Source organism: Pseudorasbora parva, chromosome 14 (assembly GCF_024679245.1).
Source record: "Pseudorasbora parva isolate DD20220531a chromosome 14, ASM2467924v1, whole genome shotgun sequence".
In the NCBI taxonomy this organism is placed as follows: domain Eukaryota; kingdom Metazoa; phylum Chordata; class Actinopteri; order Cypriniformes; family Gobionidae; genus Pseudorasbora; species Pseudorasbora parva.
This window is the reverse complement of record NC_090185.1, coordinates 4,224,964-4,243,429: the sequence shown is the minus strand read 5'-3', so window position 1 is coordinate 4,243,429 and position 18,466 is coordinate 4,224,964. Positions and strand designations below refer to the sequence as shown.

Here is an 18,466-nt window from a genome sequence, read left to right as displayed (position 1 = left end):
CTTCAAATGCTTGTTCTTCCTCGGGAATGTGTGTCATACTCTCTTCCGGTTCATAGACACGCTGCTTTCTCCCTCCCTAGCTGTGCTTGCAATTAAGTGCAATAATAAAAATGGCTCCATTAAGGCATTTTTCCATTTATCCTCCACAAGAAAGCGTCCTGTTGGGCCATTTAGTCTGTGGACGCGGATCGTGCTGTAATTAGACGCTCGGCTGAAAGTGCATTGAACGCAACGCTCGTGCACAGCTGTGCTTCATATTTACACTCGTACAGCGAGCATCCTTTGTGCTCTAGGACATTTTCCTTTTTTTATTTAAGAGCGAATTTTGGAGTTAGTTTTAGATTTAGTTTTTCATATGACTATTTTAGGCTCACAGTTTAAATTGTATATGATATTTAGGCTTATATTTAACATTTAATATGATATTTAGGCTTATATTTAACATTTTATATAATAATAAGGCTTCTATTTAGTATTTTTTATGATATTTTAGGCTTATTTTTAACATTATATATAATATTTTAGGCTTATAATTAACATTATATATAATAAATAGGCTTATATTGCATATTTTTATGATATTTTAGGCTTATATTTAATATTTTATATGATATTTTAGGCTTATATTTAACATTTAATATGATATTTAGGCGTATATTAAACATTTTATATGATATTTAGGCTTATATTTAACATTTAATATGATATTTAGGCTTATATTTAACATTTAATATGATATTTAGGCATATATTAAACATTTTATATGATATTTAGGCTTATATTTAACATTTAATATGATATTTAGGCTTATATTTAACATTTAATATGATATTTAGGCTTATATTTAACATTTAATATGATATTTAGGCTTATATTTAACATTTTATATAATAATAAGGCTTCTATTTAGTATTTTTTTATGATATTTTAGGCTTATTTTTAACATTATATATAATATTTTAGGCTTATAATTAACATTATATATAATAAATAGGCTTATATTGCATATTTTTATGATATTTTAGGCTTATATTTAATATTTTATATGATATTTTAGGCTTATATTTAACATTTTATATAATATTTAGGCTTATATTCACAGTTTTATATAATATTTTGGCTAATATTTAGTATTTTATATAATATTTTGGCTTATATTTAGTATTTTATATTATAGTTATGCTTATTTAATATGTTATATGATATTTTTGGCTTATATTCAGTGTTATATAATGTTTAGGCTAATATTTTGCATTTTATATAATATTATGGCTAATATTTAGTATTTTATAATATTTAGGCTTATATTTAATATTATAGTTAGGCTTATATTTAGTATTTTATATGATATTTAGGCTTATATTAAACATTTTGTATAATAATTAGGCTTATATTTAATATTTTTTATGATATTTTAATTTAGGCTTATATTTAATATCTTATCTTATATTTAACATTTTATATAATATTTAGGCTTATTTAATATTTTTTCATGATATTTTAAGCTTATATTTAGTATTATGTCTTATATTTAACATTTTATATAATATTTAGGCTTATATTTAATATTTTTTTATAATATTTTAGGCTTATATTTAACATTTTATGTGATATTTTAGGCTTATATTTAACATTTTATATAATATTTTGGCTTATATTCACAGTTTTATATCATATTTTGGCTTATATTTAGTATTTTATATAATATTTAGGCTTATATTTAATATTATAGTTTAGCTTATATTTAGTATTTTATATCATAGTTATTAGGCTTATATATTTAACATTTTATGTGATATTTTAGGCTTATTTAACATTTTGTATGACATTTTAGGTTATATTAAGTATTTGATATGATATTTTAGGTTTTATTTAGCATTTTATATCATATTTAATCTTAAATGTAGTAACATTTAGTCTTATATTTAATATTGTATATTATAGTTAGGCTTAAATGTAGTATTTTATTATATTTAGGCTATTATTTAGTCTTTGATATGATATTTATATCATGTTTAGGTGTTTATTTAGTAATATACAGGACAATGATTAGGCCAGATATAAATAGGGACAAACATTTGAAGTGATTTTTAGTCACTTAAAATATTTGTCATTTATTTTTAGAATTATAAATTAAATTTGAGCTTATTATTCGTGTTTTATATGGGGTTTATTAGGCTTATGTTCAATATGTTTTGTATGATACACCCTTAAAAATAAAGGTGCCACCAAAAATGTGATGCCATAGAAGAACCATTTTTCCTTAACCATTTTATAGTCTAAAGTACCTTTTTGCACTACAATGAGCCTTTTGTGCAATGGAAATGTTCTTTGGATATTAACTGTTCTTCATAGAACCATACGCCCTGCCAAAACGTGTTAATGTTAGTTAATATAAATCCATCTGTTCATGGTTTGTTCATGTTAGTTCACATTGCATTAACTAATGTACCTTATTGTTAAGTGTTACTAAGAACCTTTCTTTTTAAGAGTGTAAATGAGGTTATTTTTTAGTTTTATACATCTTTTATGTAGTATTATACATGTTATTCCCCCATATATTTGGTATTATTAAAGGTGAAAGGGCTTTATTGTCGGCCCTGATCCCGTATGTCTTCTGTTCTGGCCTCTGGACATTATGGTCAATATTGGCTCTGTAAACGCAGCTGTGAGATCTCCGACGCCGAGCCATTTAGCGGGCAGGTTGTCACTGTGTCTGAGCTCATCCATCTCTGGCAATGACAGCCCATCTCTCCTCGTGCCTTCTGGCTCCGTCCACGCCTCCCTACATTGCAAAAAATGCTCGGTAACACTTTATTTTAGGGTTCAGTTATTAACTATTAACTCAGTGTGCATATTACTATTATATTGTCTGTTTATTAGCACTTATAAAGCTCATATTAATGCCTCATTCTACAACCCTTAATCCGACCCAATACCTAAACTTAAACGCTACAAAAACTACCTTACTAACTATTAATAAGCAGTAAATTAGGAGTTTATTGAGGCAAAAGTCATGGTTAAAGGAAGTGTATGTAAGAAATGTATTTCAATGAATCATAAAATGGCTCTGATATGTCTCTAGACATTAAGAAATCATGTTAATTTTTAAATACTTATATCACTGCCAACAGTAGTCCAGCAGGATATTGTCATTATAAAGTTGTTGTTGCCCTCAGCTGATGTTGATGATGTCATGTTGTGTTTTGGCCTGAAGCTCCGCCCTCCACCTATCGACCAATCACGAAGTCAGTAGTGTTTCGGGTTGCCAGATCTGCTCTAGTTACCACAGCTGCATATCTACAAATGTTCCTGTTGAACCTGCAGCCAATCTGGCAACCTCGAGTCAGAGGGAGCGGGATACGCCGCTCTACAGTCATCTAAAAAGTTATTGCAGTACCAGTTTCGGCCACAGTCTTACACACACTTCCTTTAATAGCGAATATGTTCCCCATACTGTTGAATCAGAAATAAGATTATTTTCCTCCCCCCATTGGCAGATCATTTTGCCTGTTTTAAGCAAAAACTCTCTTCATTTAGATTTGATTTTCAACAAAACAAGAACAAATATCTCATGTCGTTTTACTGATCTAGTAAATGCATCTTGATTTAAGATTTGTGAGATATTTAGACTAGAAACAAGACAAAATGACTGAGTAAGAAGAGCGTTTTTTGCAGTGTGGCGACCCCCAAACTTGGGCCGGTGTTTCCCGCTCCCCCTCCTCAGGTGCTGATAAGTCAGCGTGGCAGAAACAGCTGGCCTCGGTCATCAGCCAGACGTTTCTCACGCAAACATCGCCGCACGCCTCTGCCTAATTGTACAGCACCCGACCGAGCCTGTGCGATTGCAGCTTTATCAAAGCCCGACAGGGTGCATCTGTAATCCACAGCCACACTGCAAAAAATGCTCTTCTTACTCAGTCATTTCGTCTTGTTTCTAGTCTAAATATCTAACAATTCTTAAAGGGGCGGTGAAATGCTGTTTCATGCATACTGATCTTTTTACACTGTTAAAGACTTGGAATCCCATACTAAACATAGACAAAGTTTCAAAAGTTAAGGTGGACGTTTGATGGGAGTATTTCTTTGTCAAAAATACTACTTCCGGTTAGTCATAAGTTTCGGCAAGTTTTTTGAGATCATGCGTCCCCTTTGACGTTAATGGGGGCGGAATTTCCTTGTATGGGCCTTACTGACAATTCTACCGGAAGAGCGTGAGAGAGAGAGAGAGAGAGGGAGAGAGAGCGAAAGCAACAGGCTACGCCCATCAAAGCGCTGGCTCGTAGGCTGCGCTGCACAGGTGATGTGCACAATTAACAATGACATCAAAAAGTGCGTTTTTGGTTGCCAGACCAAGACAGTCCTGCACAGATTCCCCAAAACCCTGCGGTAAGGCAACAGTGGATGTAATTTGCTTTTCCGGATCAGCAACTGAGTTGGGCGAATGTTTATATCTGTTCGCTGCATTTCGGTGCCGACTGTTTCATAAACGAGGCCCAGCTCGACGCCGGATTTTCCGATCGCCTAATGCTGAGGGATGGAGCAGTCCCAACGTTAGAACCGCCGGCGGTGAGTTAGACTGCTTCAAATGTCTGTGTCTATGCTCATCAAGTAGCCCAAACATGATCACGTATAGTTACTATATATATTACTATATATAGAAATTGATCAATGGAGCATGCGATGTGTAGTGCGTGTACATTTGTTTAGCTGGCCACTATATGTGTAACTTTATGTTTGTGTATTGTAAAAGCACTCCAAACAACAATACACAAAGAGTGGTGAAATATGTTGAACTAAATAAGCGCGCTTCTTCATTCAAATGCGCTACTATTCCGTGTTGTCTACACAAACCACGCGTAAACACACACACACACACACGTGCACAACTGCACTTCCCACATGTACACCTTCAAAGACAAAAATACGACGATATAATTGAAGTATAAATATGTAAATAACACAAGCCGCTCAGCATATTATAGTTAGTGTATAACTTGTACCACATAGAGACGTCCTGCTCTAGTCGTTTTTGCTGCTGCTCCTGTTTAACTGCAGCCTCTGGTCATAGATGTATGGCTGTATCTGATTAAAAGCCATATTTTTATTTTGAATAAAGTTTTTCCCGCTGTTAGGGATGACAAAGCATTACGACGCACTCAACACGGCGGCGCACACGTCACTATTTAGCTCCGCTCACACGATACGCCCCCACACGCTCGGCTTTTTTCGGAAAGACTCGGAACAGCGCATCTTTCTTATATAATTATAAAAAAAATAAAGAATTTTCGGAGATATGCAGGATGCAATGCTACTCTATAGGTACTCAAGATTGACATGACACTGACTGAAACTGAGTGTTTCACCCCCCCCTTTAAATCAAGATGCATTTACTAGATCAGTAAAACGACATGAGATATTTGTTCTTGTTTTGTTGAAAATCAAATCTAAATGAAGAGAGTTTTTGCTTAAAACAGGCAAAATAATCTGCCAATGGGGTGAGAAAAATAATCTTAATTCAAACAGAAAACAAGATTATTTAGCTTAATATCTTAAAATCAGTAAAAGTAAATTATAAGGTGATACTTATATATCTTTGTATGATATTCTTATTCTTATACACTGGGCTTAGATATTTGGTATTTTATGATATTTATTAGCCTATTTTGCATGACATTTGAGTTTATAATTAGTATTTAATATGCTCATATATCATGACATTTACCCTTTAAACCTATAGTTTTTAATCTTTATATTTAGGATTATTCATAAAATGCATTATATTTGGGCTTATATCTTGCATTTTAAATCTGATTTTATAGCATATATTTAGTTTTATGCATGGCATTTAGGCTTATAATTTATATTTTAAAAGGCTATTTAGGCTTATATTTAGTATTTTTTATGATATTTGGGCTTATATTTAGCATTATACAGGATATTTAAGCTTATAATTACTATTAAACATGGCATTTGAGCTTATATTTAGTATTGTATAAGATATTTAGGCTTGTATTTAGTATTTTATATAATATTTAGGCTTATATCTAGCGTTATACATGATATTTGATATTATAATTAGTATTAAACATGGCATTTGAGCTTATATTTAGTATTGTATAAGATATTTAGGCTTATATTTAGTATTTTTATGATATTTGGCCTTATATTTAGCATTATACATGATATTTGATCTTATAATTAGTATTAAACATGACATTTGAGCTTATATTTAGTATTATTATATGTAAAATATTTAGTATTTTATGTGATATTTAGGCTTATATTTAGTATTAAACATAAAATTGGAGCTTATAAGTAGTATTTTATGATATATTGGCAGATATTTTGTATTTTTATGATAATTTGGCTTATATTTAAGATTTTATCTGAACCTAGATTTAGAATGATGCATGACATTTGGTCAAGTATTTTACATAAACTTTGATCTTATAATTTGTATTTTAAATGGCTATTCAGGCTTATATTTAGTATTTTTATGATATTTGGGATTATATTTGAGCTTATATTTAGTATTGTATAAGATATTTAGGCTTATATGTAGTATTTTATATGATATTTGGCCTTATATTTAGCGTTATACATGATATTTGATCTTATAATTAGTATTAAACATGACATTTGAGCTTATATTTAGTATTGTATAAGATATTTAGGCTTATATTTACTATTTTTCTGATATTTGGCCTTATATTTAGCATTATACATGATATTTGAGCTTATAATTACTATTAAACATGACATTTGAGCTTATATTTAGTATTGTATAAGATATTTAGGCTTATATTTAGTATTTTATATGATATTTAGGCTTATATCTAGCATTATACATGATATTTGAGCTTATAATTACTATTAAACATGACATTTGAGCTTATATTTAGTATTGTATAGGATATTTAGGCTTGTATTTAGTATTTAATATAATATTTAGGCTTATATCTAGCGTTATACATGATATTTGAGCTTATAATTACTATTAAACATGACATTTGAGCTTATATTTAGTATTGTATAAGATATTTAGGCTTGTATTTAGTATTTAATATAATATTTAGGCTTATATCTAGCATTATACAGGATATTTGAGCTTATAATTACTATTAAACATGACATTTGAGCTTATATTTAGTATTGTATAAGATATTTAGGCTTATATGTAGTATTTTATATGATATTTAGGCTTATATCTAGCGTTATACATGATATTTGAGCTTATAATTAGTATTAAACATGACATTTGAGCTTATATTTAGTATTATATAATAATATTTAGTATTTTATGTGATATTTAGGCTTATATTTAGTATTAAACATAAAATTGGAGCTTATAAGTCGTATTTTATAATGATATTTTGGCAGATATTTTGTATTTTTATGATAATTTGGCTTATATTTAGCATTATACATGATATTTGAGCTTATAATTTGTATTTTATAATGACAATAAGGCATATATTTTGTATTTTTATGATGTTTGGGCTTATACTTAGACTTTATAATGATATCTAAGTTTAGTATTTTATATGGTATTTAGGCTTATTTAGTATTACTCATGAAATGTGGGTTTATATTTAGTATAAAAATAATAATAAAAATAATAATTTAGACATATTTAATATTTGTATGATATTTCAGCTTATATGTAAGATTGTATCTGACATTTAAGCTTAGATTTAGAATTATGCATGAAATTTGGGCTTATAATTAATATTTTATAACAATATTTAGGTTTATATGTAGTATTTTATATGATAGTTACTATATATTTAGTATTTACTAGTACTATAAAATAGTACTAGTTATTTTAGTATTATACGTTATATTTGAGCTTATGTTTATTATAATACATGATTTTTGGACTTGCATTTAGTATTATGCATAATATTCCACCTTATTTTCTAGTGTCCTCCTTAAATTTGCTAATTATAAAAGGTAAAATCCAGCATCTGAATCTGCGAGTCTGCGGGGTCTTATTAGAACAGAGGTGATAATTATGACTGGGCTTGTGAATTACCATAATTTGTGCAAAATCTCGGGTTTCACCAATCCTGATGGAAATCTAAAGTCCAAATTTCCAGGAGTCAACCCCACGTTTTAGGCTCGATTTAAAATGCTAATGCGAGGTGGCTTTGTTTCAGAGAGCCTAAAGAACCCAGAGGACTAGTCTACTGTAGAAATGAATTGTGAAGTGTTAACATTATTGTGCGGTTTAAGAAACTTCTTGAGGTTGGGATTGTCAGATTGATCCTGTAGGCCTACTATTTGGCAAATACCAATATGCACGATGGCGTCCGGCTATGATGGTGAATCTGGAGATACTGAAATGGCATTCAAGCTCCTTATGGAGCATTATGTGGTTCCGCCTCGGCCCTCAGCCTCCATTATTCGACTGTGTTTGACGTGACAGGACAGCCGAACCCAAAGCTCAAAGTCCTTTCCTTCATGCGCTTCCTCTTATGCTAATTGAGCTGTTTTTGGAGCACAGTAAATTAAATTGACCACCTCTCAAATCCGAACAGCTGGGGCTACAGATTAGTTAAATGTCGCCTTAGTTCTGCATGTGAAAAAACACATCTTCCACATCCCAGTTTTCTCTGTTTTGCTCATCCTCCCACTCCTTGTCTGTAATATTAATGTGCTTCAAAAGCCATCGCTGGCTGTGGCGAGAGCTAATCAGTTAACCTGATTAAGGAACTGATGAAATTAAATCATTTCGGTAAGTGAAAATAATAAAATAGCCAATGCTGGAGAGGATACGTCTGCAGAATTTAATGCCGCTCCTGAGACTTTAAAAACAAAAAAAAGCACACTTATCGAAGAATGCTTTGTGTAATTATAAAATGTGTCTCTGGTTGATAAAGCTGTTAACAAGAATGCCACGGTGCCAGCAGAAGGCGGCAGTTGTGTGTGTATATATATATATTACCTATTTATTTTGATGCACAAGCAGCAAAAGCCATTTTACTTTTAATCTATGATGTGAAATATTACACCTGCGAGGATAATGAGCTTCAGAGATCATCATAAATCAACCAGAACTCATTTACTTATAAACACCCGGCGGCAAAACCTGGGCGTCATACATGATATTTAGTATTAGCTGTTATATTACGTCTTATGCATAGTAAATGCTCTTTTATTTATCACTATGGCTGAATTTGAATTCTTTCCTTGCCATTGATGAAATTTTCTGGCTGTGTTTTATTACTGTCATACGGTAGGGGGCGCTATTACACTATTCCAGATCAAAACACAGGCGAAGAAGAAGCAAAAACAAGCGATAAAACATTGCTTACGCACATTAAAAATGTATTTTCTCAGCTTTTTGTCCAAAAATTTTTTTTTTTACTTGCCCACATTCAAGTGTTGATAAAAGAATGAAGCAAGAATAATACAGTGTCGGTGGCTGCCATCTTTGAGCTTATAATTAGTATTTTATAATGATATTTAGGCATATATTTAGAATTTTATGATATTTTGGCTTTTATTTAAGATTGTATCTGATATTAATGCTTCGATTTAGAATTATGCATGACATTTGAGCTTATTAGTATTTTATAATAATATTTAGGCTTATATTTAGTATTTTATATGATATTTAGCGCATATTTAGCACTATACATGAAAATTGAGCTTATAATTAGTATTTTATAATGATATTAAGTCATATATTTAGTATTTTTATGATGCTTGGGATTATATTTAAGATCTTATAAGGATATTTAAGTTTAGATTTAGTATTTTATAATGATAATTAGGCTTATTTAGTATTACACATGATATTTGGGCTTATAATTAGTATTTTATAATGATATTAAGGCATATATTTAGTATTTTTATGATGCTTGGGGTTATATTTAAGCTCTTATAAGGATATTTAAGTTTAGATTTAGTATTTTATAATGATATTCAGGCTTATTTAGTATTACACATGATATTTGGGCTTTATATTGATATTTAGGCATATATTTTATACTTTTTCTGACATTTAAGCTTAGATTTGGAATTATGCCGGAAATTTGGGATTATGGTTAGTATTTTATAATAATATATAGGCTTATATTTAGTATTTCATTTGATATTTGGTATATATTTAGTATTATAAATGATATTTGGAATTTCTCAGCTTTTTGTCCAAAATGTTGCTTTTTTTATGAAACTTGCACACATATAAGTGTTGATAAAAGGATGTATGAAGCAAGAATAATGGTGTCGGTGGCTGGCAACTTTTTTTTTTAAATCACTGGTGGGGAAAACGTTAAAAGGAATAATATAAGATGTTATATTACATCTTATGCATCTTTTATTTGTCACTATGACTGTATTTTAACTCTTTCCCCGCCATTGACAGAATTTCCTATACTTTTATGAAACTGTGCATCTCTGCCATTGATGTAATTGTGTTTTGTGAATGTGTTTTCACTGTTATACGGTAGGGGGCGCTATTACACTATTCCAGATCAAAACACAGGCGAAGAAGAAGCAAAAACAAGCAATAAAAGCATTGCTTATGCACGTTATAGTCGTTGAAAAAAAACTTGATTTTCCTCCACTTTTTTTATTAAACTTGCCCACATTCAAGTATTGATAAAAAAGACTGCATGAAGCAAGAATAAATCACTGGCGGGGAAAGAGTTAAAGAGGAAAATAACTTTGTATAGATTGCATATTTGATATACAATCTGCAATAGCCATTTCACTTTTAATCTGTGATGTGAAATATTACAGCTGCACGGATAATGAGCTTCAGAGATCATCATAAATCAATCAAAACTCATTCGCTTATTACCATGGATGCACGTCGGCTAATCCACTTGCACTAAACTGACCGCTCAGGTTAAGAGGCTTTGCACCTGTCACTTACATAATGCCATTAAATCACGAGCTACAATTAAACGCAATTACAGATAATAACCGCGAGCGTAAAAGCTAACGGATTGGAGGTTTGGGGGTGAGGGGCAGGGGGTTCGAGACGACGTCAGAGCCCTGTTGAATCGGTGAATGTGCAGCTGTTGGCTAAAGTGTGCACTCAGGCCGCTAACGCTGATCATCATAACAGCATCATTATCATCGCGGCTTAACAGCCTCTTAGCCAGGCCAGGGGCGGCCTTCAGAGCCGCCCAGATACAAAACCCAGGCCTGTAATTGCGTTCTGGTGTGTATTTTAAGGAATTATGGTGCAGATTTAGCCCTCTGCAAAGAGCAGAACAAACAAGCACCTGAAATGTGTGGTGACTGAGATTGGGGAAAGCTGTGTTCTGTCTAATGGACAACTATTTGAAAGCCTTCCAATTAAAACTGTTGTTCAGGGTTATGGGGTGACACGAGGCTTGTGCACATGCCCAGAGCTTAATTGTAAATCAAATGGTTGTGACAATATCAAAAAAGCTGTTGTGGAGACAATACAGCTACCTAATTGTGAGATCAGATTGGAGGGGAATATAACTCCAGGGCTTTTTTAGCATGAATACAAGTCAGGCGGGACAGAACTAAGGGCTCTCGGCGCGGTATTTTACCAGAGCAACTGACCCTGAACCAATTTGTGTGTTGGAAGTGTGCATCTGCAAGGCAAATTCTATTTCTAGCCGTTCTCCATTACTATTACCCGAAGAGGACATCTCTACATTGGAGTGTTTACGGTGAGCCTCTCTCAGCGGATGATTCCAGGTCAGTTGTTGCATCCCGGTGACAATATAGACAAATTTCCATTTGCATTCGTATGCCTGCAGTCATTACCGTCGTATATAGGCAAACACTGTGCCACTGGTATTATTGTCGCTCCTGTCTCGACCTCTCCTATAATAGAATTTGCATTGCTTTGCCGTTTCTATCAGTGAGTCTGTTTGCTTCTCCCACTCGCCGCCACCAGTCGAGACTCCCCAACACTTGCTGCCTTTAATTAAGCTCCAATTTGAATTACTCATCTTGTGTTTAAGGCGTAATTTGTGTGGTTTGCATTAATCCTAATCGGGTGTCACAGCATGGATAATCCGGTCATGGATCACATGTATAGTTAGCACTGAATATCGCTCCCCAAAGTACTACAAAATGGCTGCTTTTGAAAGGACAATTACCTGTGTAGTACCTCCGCCCCCCCAACCTCCGGTCTCCGCTGGTTAATAATCGATAGGCAGCCATAATGCTTCCCCAGCCAACATGGAAATAAAAGGTCACAGCGAGGCACAAAACATTGGCTCAAATGTTTGGTGCAAAAACAACAGTGCAGTATTTTGGTTTCCGTGTAATGTCATGAGCCTTGGCACGCTTTTGTGATTCTCGAAGAGTTGCGACCTTCACACCTAGAGCCAGACCTGTGCCCATTGGCGCAGTCTACAGTCTCCACAGTTCTCTGCCAAAATGTGAGTCACGCCAGGTCAAAGAAGTGAGACCTTATCAGTCATTGTCTTTACAGCAGAAGAGCACGAACAGCAGGTATCCGCCATCCTGGAGAGGTCTATTGTCAAACTCTATTGTATGTTTGTGTGTCACCTGTCTCTTCAAATTGACTTCTGCCATAAACATCTATGGAGGCACCTGGGGTGAAATGTCACCAGTGCTGGCTCAGATTAAACGGCTCTGTTGCTAGTGTTGTAGACTCGGATCAGTAGTATCCGACTGGTATTTATGATGGTACGAGCAACAGCTCAGTGCGCTCTTTGCTATGCTAATGTTTGCTTGCCCCTCAGCAAGTCCCCTTGAGGGTCCCTGTAGAAGAACAGGTCCGAGCCAAACCTGACCTGACTACTCGCTCATTGCTAGCCAAGTTGGTTCTTCCAGATACTTGTTTAGTAGGAACTTTCGAGTAGGTTATTAGGGACTTTTGCACCGGAGGAACCTTTTCATAGTTCCTAGAACTAATGGTGGAACTTCCCGCTTTTTGGTGTGTTCGCAACGCCGGAACTGGGAATGATTTTAGTTCAAGAAAGGCCTTTTGGGGAAACTAAATTAGCATCTACTTTGAAGGCACTATAGAAACTACCAGTGATTTAAGTATACTCTGATTGTAAAAACGCACGCCAAACAACAGGACCCGCCATTTTTAAAAACAAAATGTGACCCTATATTTGACACATGCTGGCAAATTTTAAAAAAAAGTAGTTCTTTTTGCATCCTGGACAATGGCCCTAGGGGAACATTTATCGGCCTGATATACTCACGGCAAAGATCTGTTTCGTTCTTTGTTTAGGGGTAAAACGAAGTTCGAAAAATGTAAGCAGCGCTATACTGTTATCGAAAATCCAATGTAAATATGTGCTGCACGCTTTACCCTAATATATCTATATATATACATTCATATATGTTTAAACACACATCAAAACTGGGAAAACAGCAAGCCTCCAACTTACTACGTAACCGCCATGAACCAATGGCAAGCAAAAAGAGGTTTTCCGAAGCAAACTTTTCCAGAAAGTTTGCTTTCGAATTCCCAAATCAAACTTGTAATGGCCTGATTTTGTTCGAAATGACGACTAAAATCAGTTTGTTCTTTGATTTCGCTTAAAGTAATAGGGGGCCTTTAGTTCTCAGGGACCCCTGGTGGTTATTTCCAAAACTAAGTTCCTATAACTACCCGATGTGAAAGCCCTTATTGACATTTGAGTGTACACTACTTGTGTCCAAACCTCTCTATGTTCTCCCCTACAGAGCTTATTCCAGGTTAAGTTGGTTCATCCAGAAACTAGCTTAGTATCAACTTTCATGTTCATATTGATAATTATCATTTAATTGTCGACTGCTTGTGTTCTCCCCTACAGAGGACCTACTTCCTGCGGGATTTCCCAACATTGACATGGGCCCACAGCTGAAGGTGGTTGAGCGTACCCGCACGGCTACCATGCTTTGCGCCGCCAGTGGTAACCCCGATCCAGAAATCACCTGGTTCAAAGACTTCCTTCCCATCGACCCCAGCACAAGTAACGGCCGAATCAAACAGCTCAGATCAGGTAAGCCAAACGCCGGTACTTCTAATATTCTTCTGTTCACGCCGCTGCTTTTATTTTAGGATTCTGTATCAGTCCTTTTTCTGATTTAGGCACCCTACGCTCGTCCAAAACAACCACCCAGAGCGTTAGCGCAACATACTAAAGTTGCTAAGGAAGCTGAAATGGAAAGATAATGACTTTTAATGAACAGTGTCAGAGGAGCTTAGTCCAGATTTGGTGGCAAGCGTATGATTAATGTCTGGTTTAGGCTAATGAAACTTTATTGAAAGACCCAGTAAAACAGAGTCTAATTATATATCTCATTAAGTCTAGCGCTCCAGTCGCCCCAAGGCCACCGTCGTGGGTCAGTGATTTGTCAGCAACAGAGAAAAGAAAAATCTATCGGGTTGCATTTGATTCAGAGCTGTTGATGCGAATTGGTATGGGCAGTAGATGCTCGGCTACCAACCCTTGACCTGAACTCGCTTACCCAGAGTTCCCCTTTTCAGGATTCATCCTGGCATTTTCAAAACAACATTTCAGTTTCAAGACAAATGGTTTGGTGGTGAGCGGCTACATCTGCTCTCACTTATGCTAGACTTGAGTGCTTTGTTTTGCGCCGTGTTAATGGACGACCCAGACTCGCTGAGGGGGTATCGCAAGCCTCCGGTATATTGTTGGCTGTGGCACAGGAACACAAATGCCTTTGACTTCTCCCATTGAGGACAAGGAGGTTTAAATAGTCAACCCTTTTAGCTTCCATTAGTGTAGTCACTTGCCTCAAGGTTGGCACTCGTAGCTCATTTTGCAAGCTAATTTATCTTCCCTGCTAACAGACATACAGATTAACCAGACAAATCTGAAAATGTTTATGTTAGCATACAGCCGAAACAGTTTAGCTTGGCTGTGCGACCTGTCCTCCCTGTATGTTTTGTCTGTCTTTTCGTCACTGTGTGAGTGGGTCATACATGTTGCAATGTTCGCTTGTCTCTATTTAAACTAAAGCAAGGTTTCTGGCGGCTTTTCCGCATTCGTATGCAGAACATTGACTAGCCCTCAATAATTAACACACTATTGGAGTACTACTAATTAGGCAAACTAATTTCAGTATGCACCGCATTCAGCATATACAAATTAGCTATAATCATGTGTGTTAATTCAATTTGTGTGTTAGTGAGCTATCGAAATGCTTTTAGTAATATTTATTTGGTACGTCTAATTTGTAATTAAATATGCAAACTTTTTCTAAATCTTTAAAGATGTTAATGAATTTCTTAAGGCAATAATTATTTTAGCTGGAGCAATTAGTCTGACTGTACATAACCCTAACCTTAACTCTACTCTAACTATACATTTAGCGAATTGTGGAAGTCTCTATCATCATTAAATGTGGTCATAAACGTGTCTAACCTGCATCTGACGTGTCATCCTACAAAGGGCTCTTTCCCACTAAACTATTGATTTCAGGATGTGTGAAGCTGCTGTGAATCCGACCCTAAAATGTGCTGTTTTTATTCTTCCTTTCTGCCTTTTCTGTTTATTATCATTTCCAGAAGCCTTTGGTAAGTGTCTCAGTGAGTGCGCAAGCTTCCTAGTGTCCCTGAAGCAGATGGCATTTTAACTTCGTTTTAAAATGCATGTCCTACCCTCTGCTTTCCCTTTAACGTCTGTCTGTACCCTCCTTAATTCTTTTTCTTATCCTCGCCCACTAACATGAAATATTTCCCTGTTTCTCCGAAGACTCGACCTAGCTTTTGGGGATGACACACTGCACAAAGTCAATGTGTGTGCGAGTTTGCGTGTGGATTTACGTCTAGTGTTCCTCATTCACATCCAGCTCTCGAGAGAATTCCCTCTCTGGCTTCGCCTCAACTCTCGCCGGCCACAAATATTCAGATGGTTATAAAACAGAAGAATAACAGATTAGAATTTCAGAAGCTCCGGCCAAGCATTTGTGGTTCTGTTGTTGACCGCCGGACACACCCTCGGTCCGTGCGCAACCAGAGCTCGCTCGACTCCATCACAATAACATATTTATCATCTGAGCACGACCAGCCTAGATGGCCGAAATCTGCTGGGGCCTTGGAGCCTTGCGGCCCAGTCTGGACCTCTAAAGGAGCCAAAAGCAAACATCACCTGAGCTCTCATGCCCAATATTTGCAGGTCCTCAGTAGTCCATGGGCTTGAAAGGTAAAGGCGACATGAAATGGCATTCAGAACCCATTTTACTTCTTGTAAGTTGAGGTGTTTCTTGGATGTAAAGTAGGAAAATCCATTGGATTGTGAAAAAGCTGGCTTACCAGAGGAGGAGACCAGAAAAAAATCGATATATTTGGCTATTAATTAACATCAACCCTAATGACCTACCGCACAGCTGAAGAAAAAAAGTCCTCCAGCTTGGTCAAACTGGTCTGCCAGCTGGTTTTAGAGGGGTACTTTTCATTCGGGAGACCAGCTTATCCTAGTTTATCTCTTTATTTTTATTTTTGCAGGGATATGTGCATTAAGGAAGTAAAAATGGTTGAGTTTGATTTCACGCTGACCTGATTGTCCATCACACATTCAGCAGAGCCCTGAGAGCGAGTGAAGCCGTCTTATGTTGGGATGTTTACCTTAGAGCGGCCCTGCTGCCCGATCCTCCGATCTGGAGGGATTTATGCTGATGAGAAAAAGGCCTGTAGCCGTCGACGCCAGCCAAGACTCCTGCTTTCCTGTTTTTATCTCTATTCCGAAGTGAAACTGATCTCTTTAGTTTCCAAACCGGGGCTGGAGCCATTTTTCTCGAGAGGAAAACAAGATCTGGCGTTCTTTTGAATTACCCGTGTCCATTCTTTAGTTGGCAGCCGCCGTCACCAACAGCCGTTGTCTGATATATGGATCTTGTCCTGGTGTAGGTACAGCTGCTCCTCCTGAAATCACCACAGGCGATACCTTTGGAGGAACGTGGGTGAGATAAATGGACAGCCTCCTGCTGCGGTTTGCACTTCCTGTGCACGCTGGCTGGTCGTCTGATTGGAACAGACCTCGAGGTGCTAGTCTAATTGATGGCTGTGAAGCTCTGCTACAGTGGTTACGACCAGGACTCGCACTGTGACTTGATGGAGCCAAACGAACCTCTATAGCATTGCTAAATGGCTCTTTGGAGATTCAAGTCAATGATGTTTCATTATTAGTTCATTTGGTCAGTGTAGGAGTTCTAGATCTTTAAACAAAAGACACATCAAGCTTTTTGGGTAGTTTAAAGGCTTTCAGGGCTTGAGTCGGTTTACACTGAAAGTGTTTTCATTTATATAGACCAATCACTCAGGGTGTAAAGTTTGACATAGTCCAACTCCACCTCTGTGGACCTAATGGGTGGAGTCTAATCTAATTAGGCGTAGCTGGGTGTCAAGCCCCACCTATTATATACAGAGAGGCGGAGCTGGGTGTTGAGCCCCACCCATTATATACAGAGAGGCGGAGCTGGGTGTTGAGCCCCACCCATTACAAACAGAGAGGCGGAGCTGGGTGTCAAGCCCCACCCATTATATACAGAGAGGCGGAGCTGGGTGTCAAGCCCCACCCATTATATACAGAGAGGCAGAGCTGGGTGTTGAGCCCCACCCATTATATACAAAAAGGCGGAGCTGGGTGTTGAGCCCCTCCCATTATATACAGAGAGGCGGAGCTGGGTGTCAAGCTCAACCAATTAAATACAGAGGCAGAGCTGGATGTTGAGCTCTGCACATTGTGTACAGAGAGGTGGAGCTGGGTGTCAATCTACACCAATTACACACAGAGAGGCGGAGCTGGACCAAGCTCCACCAATTACATACAAAGAGTCGAGCCTGGATGTTAAGCTCCACCCATTGCATACAGAGAGGCGGAGCTGGGTGTCAAGCCCCACCCATTATATACAGAGGGGCGAGTCTGGATGTTAAGCTCCACCCATTGCATACAGAGAGGCGGAGCCAGGTGTCAAGCCCCACCCATTATATACAGAGAGGCGAGTCTGGATGTTAAGCTCCACCCATTGCATACAGAGAGGCGGAGCTGGGTGTCGAGCTCAACCAATTAAGTACAAAGAGGTGGAGCTGGATGTTAAGCTCCACCCATCGCATACAGAGAGGATGTCGATTGTCAAGCTCTATTGAGCAGCTTCTCGATCTGGAAGTCAATGGCCGTCTGAGATATTGTTGGCTGTGAGTTTTTCCACAGGTAGAGGCGACATCTGTACCTCTGCGGAGACGTTTTTAAGGTCACTCGGGCCTAAACGCATGGCGGCGAGCCGAACTCCGCTTCAGCCATGCAGATGGATAAAAACTGCGGCCAGATTGTCTGCCGCCCCCCTATAAAACCCACAGTTTCTTGCCAAAGCTTGAGAAAGCTTCTCTGAGCAAACGACAGGACGTTTTAGCGTTTTTTTTGTCCAATCAATCTGTGATTTTTCTTTTTTCTTTTTTGGTGGCATTTGTGTGTTTGAAAACCTCTAACCTTTAACCTAACCTCACCTAACCAGTTCTTTCCAAGCCTTAACCGTA

General features: G+C 36.5%; 1 protein-coding gene across 37 annotated transcripts in view; it reads left to right on the top strand.

The window, feature by feature from the left end:
* The window catches only part of ptprsa (protein tyrosine phosphatase receptor type Sa), a 361,627-nt gene that overhangs the window by 201,681 nt on the left and 141,480 nt on the right, over positions 1-18,466 (top strand). For all 37 annotated transcript variants that reach the window (XM_067415256.1, XM_067415253.1, XM_067415250.1 and 34 more), the window contains one exon: positions 13,779-13,967. In XM_067415256.1, coding sequence (XP_067271357.1) covers positions 13,779-13,967 — 189 coding nt within the window. The remainder of the gene's footprint in view (positions 1-13,778; positions 13,968-18,466) is intronic.